Source organism: Chelonoidis abingdonii, chromosome 3, assembly GCF_003597395.2.
Source record: "Chelonoidis abingdonii isolate Lonesome George chromosome 3, CheloAbing_2.0, whole genome shotgun sequence".
Lineage (NCBI taxonomy): Eukaryota > Metazoa > Chordata > Testudines > Testudinidae > Chelonoidis > Chelonoidis abingdonii.
This window is the reverse complement of record NC_133771.1, coordinates 33,411,331-33,428,576: the sequence shown is the minus strand read 5'-3', so window position 1 is coordinate 33,428,576 and position 17,246 is coordinate 33,411,331. Positions and strand designations below refer to the sequence as shown.

General features: G+C 36.1%; 1 protein-coding gene across 5 annotated transcripts in view; it reads right to left on the bottom strand.

Annotated features, from left to right (window-relative positions):
* Positions 1-17,246, bottom strand: part of KIDINS220 (kinase D interacting substrate 220) — a 166,326-nt gene that overhangs the window by 108,677 nt on the left and 40,403 nt on the right. For all 5 annotated transcript variants that reach the window (XM_032795185.2, XM_032795179.2, XM_032795180.2 and 2 more), the window contains exons 9-16: positions 15,028-15,126; positions 12,080-12,178; positions 11,208-11,306; positions 9,802-9,979; positions 8,967-9,131; positions 7,487-7,666; positions 5,528-5,693; positions 4,130-4,281 (exon numbers count right to left, since the gene is read on the bottom strand). In XM_032795185.2, coding sequence (XP_032651076.1) covers positions 4,130-4,281; positions 5,528-5,693; positions 7,487-7,666; positions 8,967-9,131; positions 9,802-9,979; positions 11,208-11,306; positions 12,080-12,178; positions 15,028-15,126 — 1,138 coding nt within the window. The remainder of the gene's footprint in view (positions 1-4,129; positions 4,282-5,527; positions 5,694-7,486; positions 7,667-8,966; positions 9,132-9,801; positions 9,980-11,207; positions 11,307-12,079; positions 12,179-15,027; positions 15,127-17,246) is intronic.

The window sequence follows — 17,246 nt, the reverse complement described above, 5'->3', positions numbered from 1 at the left end:
GATTTCAGCACTACTCCTCTCGTCGGGGAGGAGTACAGAAACCGGTTTAAAGAGCCCTTTATATCAATATAAAGGGCCTCATTGTGTGGACGGATGCAGCGTTAAATTGGTTTAACTCTGCTAAAATCGGCACAATAGACCAGGCCAAAGAGGCTGATAGTTTCTCACAGTGACAAGTCCTGGGCTCTTGTGTGAAGTGGAGACAGTCTGTGTTCATGAGTTCTGCGAAGTCTGACAACACTGCCTCTACGGCAGAGGAGAAATAGGATCACTGCAGGATAGGTGTATAAAAATTTCTTGTTCTGAAGTCTGTTTCTGTCACCTGATTTATACTATCCATACACAAACTCTCTTCCTTTCACTTTTTATTTTCATAGGAGTAGGGCTGAAAAAACTATTCTGGTTTTCATTAAGATTTAATCTCAACAGTTTATTATGATTATGATTATTTATTAAGCACTGGCAACTGTTTGCTCAAAGCCTGCAGAGTGAGTGAATGTGAACATATACATAAATTTAATCCAATAATATTTTCCAAACCAGGCCTTCCCTTTTGTGGGATCAGTTTGCAAAATTTTCATGTGCACCAACAAAATTAGATTACTAACTACCTGGTTTTAAGCTCAAAACTGTCAGATATTCAACTACTAATACAAAAAGAAGTCTCTGAAGCCACAGTCTTGATTTTTTAATCCATGCCCTTCTGCCTAGTGAAAAAGAAACAAAAATATCTAGGACCTTCTACTAACAGATCATTCCTCCTGTGAAGATGGAAACCTTCCACTTGGAGTAAGATGATCAAGAAGCCAGCAAAAATGTGTCCAACTTCATTTGACAAGTGCTAGTATCCTAGACCCCCGTCAGTAAGGGGAGGGGCATGGAACAGAAAAAATAATTGTTTTTTATGGATGGATTATTCTTTTGTCCATGGACAAATGACGTAATATCTGCATTCCTGCCAATTCTCCTAATTGCATTTAACACCAATTACATACTCCTGTCTGATGTCTGAGAGTTTGTAGGGATGAAATGAAATTCCTTCTCCTTTCTCTCCGACCAAACCCAGTGAGTAACAATGAGCAATTATTCCTTCAATCTACAGATCCCTCACCTGTGGTGTTTCTCAAGGCTCAATCCTCTGCCCATCATATTGGGTACTTATACGAAGCCACTGTGTAAAGTGGAACAAACAGCATGGCTAGAGTGATGGCAGTATAGAGATTACAGCCACCATATCATCTCTATCATCAATGAAACAGCATCACCTACCAGCTTCCTCAATGCCTAGCCAAATGCAGCAGGTGCAGCTAGGTGAAGACCAGTTGGCTGAAGCTGAACTCAGGCAAGATGGAGGAAATGCTTGTGTGAATTGAGAAGTGCTTTGAAGAACTCACCTTCCTCACATATTCCCATTCTGTTAAGAATGTCTTCCCTTTGACTGTTAAGTCAGTCAGCAGCCATGGAGTGCTTTTTAACTCCTCACTGCTACTGGAAGTGGAAAAAATCTACGGATGAAAAGAGCTCACCCTTTTCCATTTGTGGCTAGCTAGAAAATTCTTCCCCACTCCTGTCACAATCAGAGTTGGTAACAGTGATAGAGTTGGAAGAGCATAACGAGAGGGGTCATGCAAGGATCAGTTCTGGGTCCGGTTCTGTTCAATATCTTCATCGGTGATTTAGATAATGGCACAGAGAGCACACTTATAAAGTTTGCGGATGATACCAAGCTGAGAGGGGTTGCAAGTACTTTGGAGGATAGGATAAAAATTTAAAAAATGATCTGGACAAAGTGGAAAAATGGTCTGAAATAAATAAGATTAAATTCAATAAGGACAAATGCAAAGTACTCCATTTACGAAGGAACAATCAGTCATAAACATATAAAACGGGGAAATGACTGCCTAGGAAGGAGTACTGCGGAAAGGGATCCGGAAGTCATAGTGGTTCACAAGCTAAATATGAGTCAACACTAACAGTGTTGCAAAAAAAAAAATCACTCTGGGATGTTGTGACGTTATCTGATTAAAATAGGACGATATAGATAATTGTTGCAACCACTGTTATATATTTGCAGAAAATCTTGTACAAAGGTTGTCAAGTGAAGTGTCTATGAAAAGGTTATGATTTGCTTGTTATGATTCTGCTATCTGTATGCACGTATCATTTTTGAATTTGAAGTTGTAAGTATTGGCTCTATACTTGGATTTCAAATGTTTGCTCCTGGGGTAATGCCCAGCACATCTTAGAGGGACTATTTGAATTAAGGGGCTCATCAAGAAACACTTGGCTGACAATGGACCATGGTAGACAACATCTACACTGAGTGGACTGTCATGTAAACATGCTGTCTGGAAAGTACGTAATGGCTTCCTGCAATGACGGAGGGAAACCAGGCATGAACATGTGGCTTGTCCATGTGACTCCAAACTCTGTCTTGCTGCTGTAAATTTCCACAGTAAGAACAATGGGATGCCCTCCACATGGCAAAACCTGTAAAAGGCCCTGGTGAAACACCTCCACTTTGTCTTCAATCCTGCTTCTTTACCTCTGGAGGAACTTTGCTACAAATGGAAGCTATGAACAAAGGACTGAACAACCGAACCAAACCATGGATGTACTCCAGAAACTTGATTTAAGCCAGCAGTTTATTCCATCACTGCTACAAGCCTGAATGAAGAAATTTCCCATTACTGTATGTGATTGATTCCTTTAACCAATTTTAACTCTCATCTTTCTTTCTTTTTATGAATAAACCTTTAGATTTTAGATACTAAAGGATTTGCATCAGCGTGATTTTTGGGTAAGACCTAAGTTATATACTGACCTGTGTGGCTGGTCCTTTGGGATCAGAAGAACCTATTATTTGATGAGACTGATTGTAAAGAACCACTCATCTCTGAATCCAGTGCTTCTGGTGGTGATATAAGAACTGGAATGCCTGAGAAAACTGCCTTTATGTTTTCTTGTTAGCCAGTGTGGTGAAACAGTTTACTTTTGTGGCTGGTTTGGTATATCTTATACAAGAATAACCACCAGTTTTGGATTGTGTTGCCTTATTTCTCAGCAGTTCATCCTGAATTTGGCATCCTCAGTTGTGACCCACTAAGGCATGGTTACAAATGTATTAGCAGGAGTGTTGTAAGCAAGATAAGTAGTAATTCTTCCACTCTAGTCCGTGCTCATTAGACCTCAAATGGAGTATTGTGTCCAGTTCTGGGTGCCACGTTTCAGGAAAGATGTGGACTAATTAGAGAAAATCCAGAGAAGAGCAATAATAATGATTAAAGGTCTAGAAACATGACCTATGAGGGAAGATTGAAAAAACTGGCTGTGTTTAAGTCTGGAAAAGAGAAGACTGAGCCCTGGTCTACACTACAGTGTTAGGTCGAATTTAGCCACGTTAGGTCTATTTTATAATGAACGCGTCTACACAGGTAACCCCATTCTATTGATCTAAAGGGCTCTTAAAATCGACTTCTGTGACTCCAGTGAGGGGAGTACTCCTAAAATTAACCTTGCTGGGTCAAATTTGGGGTACTGTGGATGCAAATCAACATTATTGGCCTTCGGGAGCTATCCCAGAGTGCTCCAATGTGACCACTCTGGACATCACTTTCAACTCCGATGCACTAGCCAGGCACACAGGTAAAGCCTCAGGAAATTTTGAATTTCATTTCCTGTTTGGTCAGTGTGGCAAGCTCACTGGTCTGGAGCAATGAACCGCAGCCACTGGGAGCCACAAATCAGCCGAACCTGCGGACACGACAGGTATACAACCTGGCTCGACCCGCCAGGGGCTTTCCCTGAAGAAGTGGAGGAACAAGTTTGGGAACCATTGTTCTACATACACTCATACACATATATATTTTTATGAAAAATTCTCAACTATGCTCAAGAATATCTTTTGTTTTCAGCTAATTGTTTTTCTATAATCGTTCTACATAAAAAATTATGGTTTCGCAGCTTATTTTTCCAAGGTGAATGGAAAGGGTACAATTAAAGCAGTAGTCTAATCTTCTACATATCAAAAACTTAGTTTAGACAAACAATATACTGATGTGAAAAAACAGAACACTTTACAACTGCAGTGAAATGGAAAAATCAAAGAAGTCATTTGCGTAATAAATACCTTGTGTATCTTCTGTCTTAAACACTCGAAAAAGTCTTGTTGCTAAGAAACCAAACTCCCTTTCACATGCATCAGAAAGGGTAGCAATCATCTCAGCCATTGATGTTTCACCACCTACACTGGACAGTCTATTGTAATCAGTAAATAGAAATCTGAAGAGAGACAAAAAAATACGTATCTTGTATGTATAAGTCCTTTTTGGCTAGTGGAGATAAAACCTTTCTATTCCTCTACAGTTGAAGGGTATCCTTTCAAATGTAGCAGAACGAACATTTAAATAAGAGTTTCTTTAATTAAGAGTCTCTATACCACTGCTCTTATAGCAATTTAGCCTCTTTACCCTGCTGCCTCCTCCCCCATTTTCAACCTTTCCTTTGCCTCCATCCCTGTCTTATTTTAGCATTTGATTTACTGAAATATGTCTCATAGTATCTCAGAGTGCAAATATAAAAGACAAAACTTAATGATCACAATCCACAAAAACTAAAGACTAATACAACAACAACAACATTGTGCAGGATTCTCTCATATGTATCCAGGATGAAAAATAAAAAAAACAAGACAATACAATACCAGTATTTCAGCTGTTTCATGGTCAATCAAAAGGCATGGGAGTAAATAAGTTTCTAATTGATACATATACACGATTAGACTCCAGTAGTAACCATAAATGCATAACTAATGAACAACAAAGGATCCATATCAGCCTGATATACTGAAAAGTATATAAATAATTTTAAGAATTACATGGTCATGCTGTGATTACTTGAAACTTGACTAGACTTAATGCATACATGCACTTGTGATAGTAAATCTCAACATAAAATAGCTGCCCTAACTTACATGAGGAAAAGGAAGAATAAAACTAAATCATAACTTCAAACTATAACATTACAATTTTCATCTAAATTTTATTTCTATTAGTTAAATTGGTGTGTACAAATAGAGATGTAACAAAGTAATTTTATTAGCTTCTTGGTAAAGCATTAGGGAGTCTACTAGGAATCATAAAAGTTAGGGTTAATTTTTGGTATCATTCTAAAAATACAAATACATACTATTCATTTGAATGTGATGATCATTACAAATATACATACAATCCTTAAAATATTGTAAGAATAAGCTTAATTATCCTGTTGCATATTTCAAGTGATTTTAATATGAATAAATCTCACATAGTTATCTTGGTAACCAATATTATTGTCTGCAAACTATCTTGATCAATAATTACTCTTTTTTTTCCTTACTAGAACATGAAGAGTTATTTGAAGGAGAATAAACTATACATACATAAACCTGCTGGATTCCTATTTCACTGTACTGTTTATAGATTGATAACAATGTCAAACTGAATTATGTAGGAAAGAGAAAGAAAAGTATATATGAAATAACTCTAACCTGACAGGTAAAGCTTTAGTGGTTTGCTCTGGTAATTCTGGTGGGTTCACAAACATCAGTTTGAGAAGCAGCTCCAAGTACCCCATATGTCTTGCCAACCTTGTACTTAATATCCAGGCCCAGTTCCAGCTTTCTCCTTCTCTTCGGCCACCAAAGTAAATCACAGCTGTAATAAAATACTTTCTTAACATCTCAATATAAAAAAAGTCATGGAAGTCTGAACAGATAAGACCTTAATACTTATCAAAACTTGCAGAACTAATGAAGCCAAATGGCTTCATTGTAGCACTTGGAATTGTCATGAAGAAGAAAGAATTAGCCTCTATTCCTAGCTAGTTACACATTAGTGGCCTGAACTAAGTGTTGTGGAAGCAGTTAGCTCAAGCCACAGAAGTATAATGGCCTTGTTACACCCAACAGTGGTCCCTTCACCAAATGAAAAAAAGTATTTTTGGGTTCTAAAGTTGGCCCTATCCAGTCTTTTTTTTAATCACAAGAATAGCAGCTGCAATGTAAGTCTCATGACTGAGATGGGATTTTAAAGCAAGAAAAAGGTGGCTCTGAGAACACTGTCAGATAAGACCTGTACATACACAGAGTATCAAACTCAGAGCTTGGAAAGAAAGCTAATGAGAAACTGATTCTCATATTTTATTATGGAAATGTTAGTCATGACTCCATAGTTAAGTAAATAAGTTAAAACAAACCAAAAATGGGTCCCTCAAGACATTTAGCACTCAAACCGTTCTTTGCCTTAATAATGGACAGTTACTAAAAAAGACACTTTAAACTAGCTAAAAATCATTGAAATCTTGTGCATTGTCTATGTTTGAAGAAATCAGATTGCAATAACGCTATGCTACTAACAGTTGTATCTCTCATGGCTATAGATTAAAACAGGTCCAGGCCAGTAGCTCAGGTAATTTATATGGGGCAATTATGACATCTGCGGTAACTCAACCAATCACCATTATTCCTCTCCAGTTAATGTGCATGCTGCAGTTCAATTAATTGATATGAGTTAGTAGAGTGAAAGTGAATGTATGTCATGACTTCTCATTCACAGATTACTTAGCTGCCAAATATCACTGGACTGGCCCCAACTATTACTGCTCTTAGAAGTTCTGTGGCTTCATGCTAGCAAATTAAGAGTCAGATTCATTGGTATACTCTGGCTGCTTTGTGTTGTTCCACAGATGCAACATTAACTCAGTCCTATAGTGATAGCAAGCAACAAGCATACAATTATGGTTAAGGCATATTAATGTCTGGTATCAAATTAATTTAAAACAAATTTTTAAAAAATAATTATTTTTAATCCTCCCTGCCCCATCATGGCATCAAGATAAAACAGAGTTACGGGTATTCTGGGGACTTAAAATGGGTGTTTCTGCACTTTAACACATATGGACATCTTGTCAGTTTAATTTATCTCTGAATTTTCTGGATTTGCAATGCCGGTTTTGGTAACAATTACATTTTATATGATATTTTATCGTTGATATATATATTTTAACTCCATCTTAATATATTTTTCCAACAGTTTTTAAATATTTCTGCAATTTTAATCACACCCTCTCAATCATTTGAAGTATTACATGTTCACTTTTAAAAACTGAGCTCTACTCTTTTAAAATCTTACTACTGCCTAAATATTAAGCGCTTCTGTTAAAAATATTCAGTTCTTGAACTGAAGTGACATGAAATTAAGATATGGGAGTTGAGTCAATGAATTTTTACTTAATAGCTATTGTTCTAACCCATATTAATGAAGTTAAATGCATTATTTTGCTGTTCTTACTAAGTTTATTCTCCAGTGTTTATTTTCATTGTTTTTAATAATAAACAATCTGGTTTTCATATTTTTTTTCAGAAGTACGGCATTTGCTTATGAATAAATACTGAACTCTAAAAATAGACAGAACCAGTATGTTGTATATGAAGTGAAAACAGACTTACTAAAGCATATGTATAGAACTGCTAATAAGCTCAGTGCCACAGCTATTCCGAGCATTGCGTCCACTGTAAAAGCAAGCAATAAACCCAGCCCTCCACACAGCAAGAACGTAAGGAATACAATAAGCCACGAGAACTGGAACAGAGGTTCAATCTGCTGTCCTGCAAAAGTTTTCATTTCATCTAGAATAGAAAAAGCACACAGAAAAGTCAACCTTAGCTGTGTATTTTTATGACACAAAAAAAAAAAATTCCTGCAAACGAATAAAGGAAATTGTGTTAGAACCCTGATGATAACCATCACAGTATGAAAGTCATTATGTTATGTATTTATTTCTGGTTTTCAGTTTAAGTTCATACAAATGAGAATTCCAGCAACAGATATTTAGTATCCATGGAGTGAGAGGTAAAAAAATGGTGGCATCAATCAAAAATGACTGAGCAACAGCTAACAAAGACTGAGAACAAATAGAAAAGTTAACTTAGGGTAGATATTAGCGCCAATAACGTACATTACTTTTATTTATAATGGGAAGGATAAGGTGGAATGAATGGATATATTCACTCAAGTAATAATTATTTAAGTTATTCAAACCATAAAAAATTGTAAGCAGAAATGAGTATGTTTGAGTGACTGGGAATTAGGATGATAAAATTATCTCTTCAATTTAATTTAATACATCTTAGAAGTAAGATAATACTTTAACTTTTATGAATTAGATGGAACATCTCAAATATTTACAGAGTCAACCTGGAAATCTCATTGAGCGGCAGTAAATAAAAGTTTTCATGCATTACAAAGAGGATAGAGAATACATGGAAAATGTTTAAATGGTATTCAATGAGTTAATGGTGATTTTCTCTTCATATATTGCAGTCAGCCTGATTATGTGCTCTCAAGAAGTTAACCTCTGAAACAAAAAGGTCCAGAAAATGACAAGGCAAATTACTAGAATCAGAGAACACTTACATAAGAGAATTAATACATCAGAATTTAGTTTTGAAAGATAACTAGAAGAGGGTGATACACACAAAAAAAGGCAAATAATATCACAAAGAGACAGCCATCATTATTCACTCTTTCCTATAATACAAAGATAAACTTAAAATTGAAAGTAAAATTCCAAACTAAGAAAATGAAATACTTTCAAAGCAACAGAATTACCATGTGGGGGGATTCACTGCTGCAGGAAGCCTTGCAGACTAATAGGTTAGCAGGATTTAAAAACTGGTTAGATATTGTATAAAATGTATCCATTTATGGCAGCACTAGCAAAATTAAAGGTTATCAATCCTCACGTTTTATATTTTCCTTGATTGATGAGTGCAATATGGAGGGGGAGAGTTTCGGAGAAGAGTTATATATTATCGAACCAGAGATAGGATACTGGACTAGATGGTCTACCTCAGTGTAGAAATGCCTATGTGATGTTTTATAGACTATGTATCCAAACATACAAAAAAGCTAAAAATCAAATGTTACCTTCCAGTTTTTTGAGCAAAAAAGATTTCCCACTTCCCCATTGGGCATACAGCCCTACACAGATAGGTGGCTGCATGGTTGGCTCACTGAGAATATCAGCCAAGGCACTGCTATAGAGATCATAACCCAGCATGTCTCCATCAGTTTCAGTAGGAGACAAATGCCCTGTAATGTAAATATAAAACATTTTTTTTCATATGCTATATTTCACACAATTACTTGAAATCATGACAAATTTACTTGTATAATAAATAATTCAATGGAAAAACAAAATCATCGTTTCTGTATATATATTCCTACTCAACTGGATTTCAGCCATAAATTTATAAACAGTATAGTTAGAATATAGGACGCAGCTCATAGGAACTGAATAGTTGTCAAAACCATTAAGATTTAATATGCAAGGACTCAAACAACATCCCACAGTTGCAGCAAGCTAAAGCAAATGAATTCCTCTCAAAAACAAGAACTAAATATAGACAAAACCAAATGCAAGGGAGTCATTGTCAACACATCTCACATTAGTTTCCTGTTCAGAAACAAATGACAAAAGCTTAATTCTAATTCTATTAGGGCTCTGGAATAATGGATTTTCCTACTATATTCCTGTCAAGCTCTCGTTTCTTTTCAGATCACCACCTTTCCCCATATTACAACTGCACATTTCTAAACTACACTCAATTTTCATTATACAATGGGATAAACAGAAACATGGCCTTAGAAGATTCTTCTAATGCACCTAGTTATTTAATCTTCTAAATCCTAATAGGAGCTCTATTCCCTTCAAAAGCAGATATTAATACCTAAGGAAAAGACAAATAATGCTCACACTTACTGGCACCAAATATCTGAGTTAAAATACTTTTCTGGTGATTACAGTCAATGTTATAAGGTGTCTCTCCTGCTTTGTTGGGTCTATAAAGCAGTCTGCCATCTTTTGGATTTCTTAAAAGCAGTTCTGCAAGTTTACGGCTTCGTCCACGAATGGCAATATGAAGTGGAGTATCTCCTTTCTGTAATTAAATCAAGTGAAAAACTCTAGTAATAGCAATGGGTTAATTTTTAAAAAAGTGAGATTCTGCATGCAATAAATGTTTCAGAATATGAGTGTGGTGTAGTTCATCAAAACAAAATATATTTTAAAGAAAATTTAATGACATAAACCCCTCCCTGGTACACACTCCCTAATGTAACATTGAAGAAATTCACCAAAAAGTTAACATGTAGGCAAAGGAGAAGGATAATAATAGTAAAAATACATTATAAAAAATTCAGCTCTCTTAAGTAGTCTTTCTCCATATTTTAAGGCCCATGAAACCAAAGGTTGCTATTAACATCAATCCTCTAGTAACTTCAGATACTTAAAAACCAGTTATGCTATTTTCTGCTGTATAAAACTGTGTCACACTGACAGCTTTAACTAGGAAAGCATTTTCAAGGTCTTAAAGTTTCCCATAACAACAAATCAATACCACATTAATTCTGTTATTCATTATTATTTACCTCCCAAAAATGTGTTCAATGCTTTACAGATGTAAAATAAAACAGGCTTCTCTCTCCATAAAGCTTGCAATGTAAATGGACAACATACAGAGTAAGATGAAGACAGGAGTGGAAGGAAGAAGAAAACAGCAAGAAGAAATACACAGAACAGGTTGATTCACTTTAATTATTTTTAGAGTATCAATCAAAACCAAATATGAGTGCCAAACAATAACAATGATCTAAACAGAGAGAAAGGAGATAGATTTTGCCACATTATTTTGTCCATCTCATCACTGTTGGTCCTCAGGTTAATTAAGTTGTGTTATGATTCTTTGGGCTTATTTTGAAATTGCTTGCCCAGACTTGCACTCCTGGCAGAATCAATCAATTAGCACTTGCCTGTTCTACTGCATTTGTGAAATTCCTTTTTATGCATGAATGTCACTGAACACAATACAAATTAACACTTTAAAAGTATGAATCTTAAGGGACAGAACCTATATATGTTTTATTTTCTAGAGTTCTTATCAAGCATAATCAAGCATAATGTGACAGCTTGAGGAAATGTGTATATCATCTTATGAATTGCATTTTGTCTTGTGAATTCCACTTACGACTAGAGTTGCCAGGTGTCTGGTTTTCCCAAAAGACAGGGCTCTATCTGGCTGCAAAAAACACTCATGATTCACTACCAAATTTATGTACAAAACTAATTTGACTAGACATTCTATAAATAAGTTACTAAATATTCTCTACCTTGTCAATAGCAGAAACCTTAGCTCCTTTATCCAGCAGAAGCTCTACTATATCAATATTTCTCATCTTGGTTGCTTTTATAAGAGGGGTTTCTCCATCCTAAAAGTAAAAATTAGAAGTAAACATATAAAAACCTCCATACAACATCATTCCTTTTGACTAACCATAATTAGGAATATTTTAACAAACTGAATTCTTTACTTTTGAGAGGACACTTTTATAATTCTAAAAGCATCACTACATTAAAAAATAGTGCTTCCCAACTTTTCCCTCAAAAATGCACTTACTCTTCAAGAACATGGTAAACTGATCAAAGGCATCCATCATAAGCAATGTAAATGCCTTTCTACAGACACTTCATTACACAGTCCAAAGCCAGTTGCTTTCATAAACAGTCTAAAAGAGAGGGGGAGAATTCCAATAATATGGCTACCAAAGCATTTGGGAAAAAAGTTAAATCATTGATATGTATAGTATTCTCTCTTTTCAATTCCTGTATATGCAATCACTGACTGTAAGAGTTCAAGTTTATTAGCATAGTCTCTCCTTCTCCCTCACCACTTACACTGCCATTCGCTTTACCTCAGCAACACCAGCATCACCAACAAGAGGTTCTCAGTTTCCCTTCTGAACGGCTCTTACTGAGCAGTGATTGGTTCCTGTCAGCAAAAGGCATGGCTACAGAGCACTGATTATATAGCACAGAGATATAAAGCTGAAATTAACCAGTATTGTAAGAGTGAACTGTCCACATTGCGAACAAAATTGGAATTTGGTGTTATGGTTTCAAATCCATGCAGGACGAAAACAAAAAAGAAGAGTCTTAGAATAATAAACACACCATATCTGTGGTTACAATCCCAGTCACTTACCTTTGTACACATTTCAGTATCAGGATTGCACTGCAAGATATCCCTCACCATTGTAGCATTTCCTTTTTCAACAGCCCAATATAAAGCAGTTTTGCTATCCTACAAAAACAAACATTTTGGATTTACACAGCAGTTTTCATCCAGCAGCATTCATTTTGTAGACTTTATGGGATAATCACTATTTAAACTCACACAGCAAAATTATATCACAGTTCAATAAAGGCAGAGGACACGATCACATCCAACTAAAACTTCAAGTGGATTTTGGGTAAGCAGAACATAATTCCTTATACCAGAATTTGGCTAGAAAATAGGAGATAAGTGCTAGGGCATTGCTTCAGTAATGACTCAGGGAGAAATGTACTACCTATAGAAAAAATCAATACCACTTCTTGCAGATTGCTAGGTTTTCTCAGATAGGTTTTATAATACAAGTACAGAAATGGCCAAATCTTCTTCACTTGCAAGATCAGACGTCTTTGTACTGAGTTTTTAGATAACTATGAAAAATAAATTGTGAACATGTAGTCAGCCAAGAACTAATGAACAATTCAGTCCAACCCTTCGTCCAGGACTGGCTTGCTGGAAGCAGTAGGGTAGGGACAAATGGGGAATTCTCACACACTACGTAACATTAATGGGGGAAGAAAGGAAGCCTTCAGAGAGCGAGCATACAAGGCAATCTGACCGGATGATTCATCTCTATGAGTGAGGACCACCCAAGATGTAGTGCATAGGGCAATGATAGGAACAATGTTTGCCAAGGCAACAAAGCCTTCAGGACATCCTAATTTGGTGGCCAGACACCTTGGTGACTGTATAAGCAAGTTCAGGACATGGGTTTGACTTCTTGTCCCACCCTATGTATTTTTTTTTCCGCCACCCGCTCTTAAGTTCAAGGAAAGGCACTGGTGTGGAACTATCTGTTGGGCTTGCAACTAGTTCATGAATTGGGAGACAGGGAAGAGACATGAAGGCTTGCAGTATAGAGTTCCGTTATGTCATTTGCCACTGTATACATGTGGTATATTTCTAGTTATAGATATTTTTGGATCGGCATGGTGTCCAGGCAACTGGTCCTGTTTCTCCTGGAATTCCTCTCCTATTGATGGTTCATAGATCCAATCACAAAAGTAGCTCCATTCCTGAGGAGCAGCTCCTTTTTCTTCTTCCTCTCACAAGAGCCTCTAGTAGCAGAAGCTACTCTTTATTTTACAGGGCTTCAAGCTCTTTCTTTGCATGTACAGAAGAAAGAAGTTATAGCCAGCACAAAGGACCAGAAGAAAATGCTTCACAGTCTAAAGTACTGGAAACATTAGTGTAAGATACTGGCTCTGGTGATCAGTTTAGTGCCTGACTATGTTGTGCTTAGGCAGGACCAAAGGGTCCCAGATTTATGGTCAAGGAAGAATAGAAGGTCTCACCACTAGAGAGTTAGCTTATAAGTACTCAGTCATTTTTTTCAGTGTGCTGGCAGACCCACTAAGGATTTTGGCCTATTTGCATGGAGTTTAAATATTTAGCCACAAAATACAGTAGTTTTTAATATTTAGATTTAAAACTTGGTCTACAAGCCATACAATTTCTCCAAGCAGGACACTTTTGTAGGCAATGGTCATCAACTTTTGCAGAATCAAAAGATTAATTTTCTAGCTCTTTTGCCTGAGAAGATAACCTGATAACCCTTCAAAAACTAACCACGTATGTATCGGTGTAGTGTTGTCTAAGTCTGCCAACAGACTACTGAAGTAGCTCTGCTGTCCATTTCAATTTTAGCAAGCTACAATACAATGAAAAATGATCTGGCTTTAGTCTGTTTTCACCACCAGTAGTTTATGACCAGAGAATCAGGTCAGCTTTGTCCCACTGTTGCTTGGAAAAGCTATGACCTACACCAGAAACTATTCAGTGAGGAAACCGTAAAAACAGAGACTTGGGGAAGGAGGTCAAGCAGTGGTGACCCAGCCTTCCCTCTTCAATGTAGCAGCCAAGCAACTACAAGAAAGTTTTTCTTTTCCATTCCAGAAGCCTGAGGACATTGAAGGGCTCCAAATTTATCAGACATGTGTAGACAAAAGCTGATATGACAAAGATGGAACTCACAAGCAGGGTTCAATGATGGCATGCTGGAAGGAGGCCTAAAAAACCTCCCACTTTCATAGCTCCTGCTAAAGACAGCGTGGCTTCTCTCTTGGTCATTGCACAAACACTGGGGCACCAAATCTATTTTGTTTCTGGATAGTAAGTTTAGTGTTCTAGCAAGTATGGCATGGGCGCTTTAGCACACAACAACATACAGTGGTGAGGAAAGGTTAAAGGAGTAGAAGGAATGATTGGATGTGATAAGTCTGAAAAGAGATATACAGTATTGGGAGAGAGGCTTCAGGGGGAGAAGAAAGAAGAGACAGAAAATATGGAAGAAATAAAAAAGTGAGTAGAAGCAGAGTGTGGAAGAAAAAACTAAAGTAATTGATGATAATGCAAAGTATTAAAAGAAAAAGAAAAAAAAAAAAAAGAGGTGGAGTTAAGCCAGGAAGGGAAAGAAGTTCTAACAAAAACAAGAAAGATGATGTGAGTAGTACTAACAACAAATATATTGGTGAAATTCACTGAAAAATATTTAATATAATTTATTCAGCAAATATATTATGGAATACTGGTAAAATGCATCAAATATATTCAATAAATATTTTTTCTGCTAAGTAATTACAAGTAAAAAGTTGATTGACAATATATTCTATTAAATACAGCATATAAGATTTCTTCCTTCAAACTGCAAGAGCAGTGTCAGAAGAGATATTTATTTCTTCATATTAGTTAGTAGACTTTGTCCTCTGGCTGGTAGATTATGGACAAATTTTTCAAGTCATATTTTTCAGGAAACTGTACAATTCTCAACTTCACATTCCACCTAAGGGACATAAATAAATCAATACCATTGTACTTACCTGACCTCTAATGTCTATATCAGCATATTTATGTAGCAGGGCCCTCACAATTTCAACATGACCTCCTCTAACAGCTCCTATCAACACAGTGTCTCCACTCTGAGAATAAATTAAATGATAGAAAACAGGAACAATAGGTTAATCTTCCCTCATTTGATTATAATGATTTACCAAAAAGAAAACATTTTGCCTGAAAATCATATTAGATGACAAATTATAGCCTATGAACATATAAATCATGTCAATTTTTACTAAAACTTTATATAATGAAGTTCAGATTACCTATTAGTAGTTTACACTGGTTAAGAATACTCAGATAGTAGAAAAGGCTTCCATTTTTCAACAAGTATTTTAATTGCAAAGAGGTCAGACATTAAGCATTTGAAGTAAAACAATCATGTGCAAGATTACAATCTGAGGGACCAAATCTTAAAATAAAGCAAGCACAGAAAGAACAAGAAAAAATAAATATGGGAAAAGATACATTTTTCTTGCTTAAGTTTGTGTTAATTCATAGGTAGTCTACAGAAAAGTCATTTTGAAGTCCTTTAGGAATTTGTGCTTTTTTCCTCATAAAGCAATTTTTTTTTTTTTTTTTTTTATATTGAGGTCTTCTCTTTTGATAAATAAATGCTGTATGCAAGGCGCTGATTCTGGTCTCAGTTACTCCAACATAAAAAAAGAAGTAACTTCACAGAAGTCATTGGAATTATATGGGTATACAATCTGAAGAATAAGGCCTAAAATCCAGTTTAAAATTTTTACTTAATATCTCTCAATTCACATAACTAGTAATTGTTATAGCATACAAAAAATGAAGACATGAACTGATATGATTTAATTTTTTTCCATAGTGAAAGAGAAAATAAATGTCACCAGTAAATGAACAAGTAAAACTCAACTTAATCACCATTTTGTATAAGCAGTCTAAGGATCTGAATTTCAATAACATCCCCTCCCTGGTAGCAAAATTCTAAACTTAAATGCTGCAAGTCAAAATGGGTGCTAGTGCTACTGCTATTAATTATTTTAAATCCCTCTATGTAACACTGTTTTCATTTGCAGTGACAACCGTAATCAAAATAGTATTATTCTATCTCAAAATTTTCTTTTCTTTTTTGTCACAATGAGTAGTGGACCTAAATTTGTAATGAAAAGCAAAGGGTGGGGGGAGATGGGAGAGCATATAAGATTAAGTATCCTTTGGAACTGTGAAATAATTATTCAACTAACATCATACCTCATAAATTTTGACCCAAATCAGAAAATTTAAAAATGAGGAATTGCAATCCACTCCATTTAGAAGTCACTACCTATCCGGTGCCTAACAGAAGGTGAGAGTAATAAGTATTTTAACCTTTGTTTCTGTAAGGCCAAAATAATTTTTCATGCCACATACGCCAGACACACTGCAGTTTAGCACAAAACTGTTTAGGAGACACATGAAGTGGATATATAAGTGTGGAAACCATTAGTGGCAAAAATATATACTTTTTGAACTCTGGCAGCAACCATTGGGAGTTCTTGTCACTGAGCCAAATATATTATGCATTAGTATTTAGCAGAACAAAATCTTAGCTGTTTAACGGTATACATCAATTCCCACTAATTCTGTCAAGCTCAAAGATATCAGACCTTACATTAACCGCATTCTGATTACTATCTTCCCCTGCCTCCCACAGCCTCCACCAATGACTTTCAATATGATTTAAGCCTCTGCTATCAAAAACACTAGAGCAGTGGAGTCACAAGAGGTAGTAGCATAGATATAATTCATTATGATGATTACTTGCTGCTGTAAAATGATGCCTAGCATTTTTATGCATTAGTTTTACCTACTGTATATACTCGATCATAAGCCAGTTTGTTTATAAGCTAAACCCCCGCCCTTCCCAAGATGGATAAGTAAACAAGGAAAATTTTTATAACCCGTTCATAAGCCAACCCTATAGTTCGGGGATCAGCAAACTTTGGCTCCCGGGCCATCAGGATAAGCTCCTGGCGGGCCGAGATGGTTTGTTTACCTCAAGCCTCTGCAGGCACAGAGGTAGACCTAAGTAAACAAAGGCCACATCTACACTACGCGATAATATCGAATTAGCTAAAATCGGTTTTATAAAACTGATATTATAAATTCGATTTCACGAGGCCACACTAGGCACAGTAATTCGGTGTTGTGCGTCCATGGTCCGAGGCTAGCGTCGATTTCTGAAGCGTTG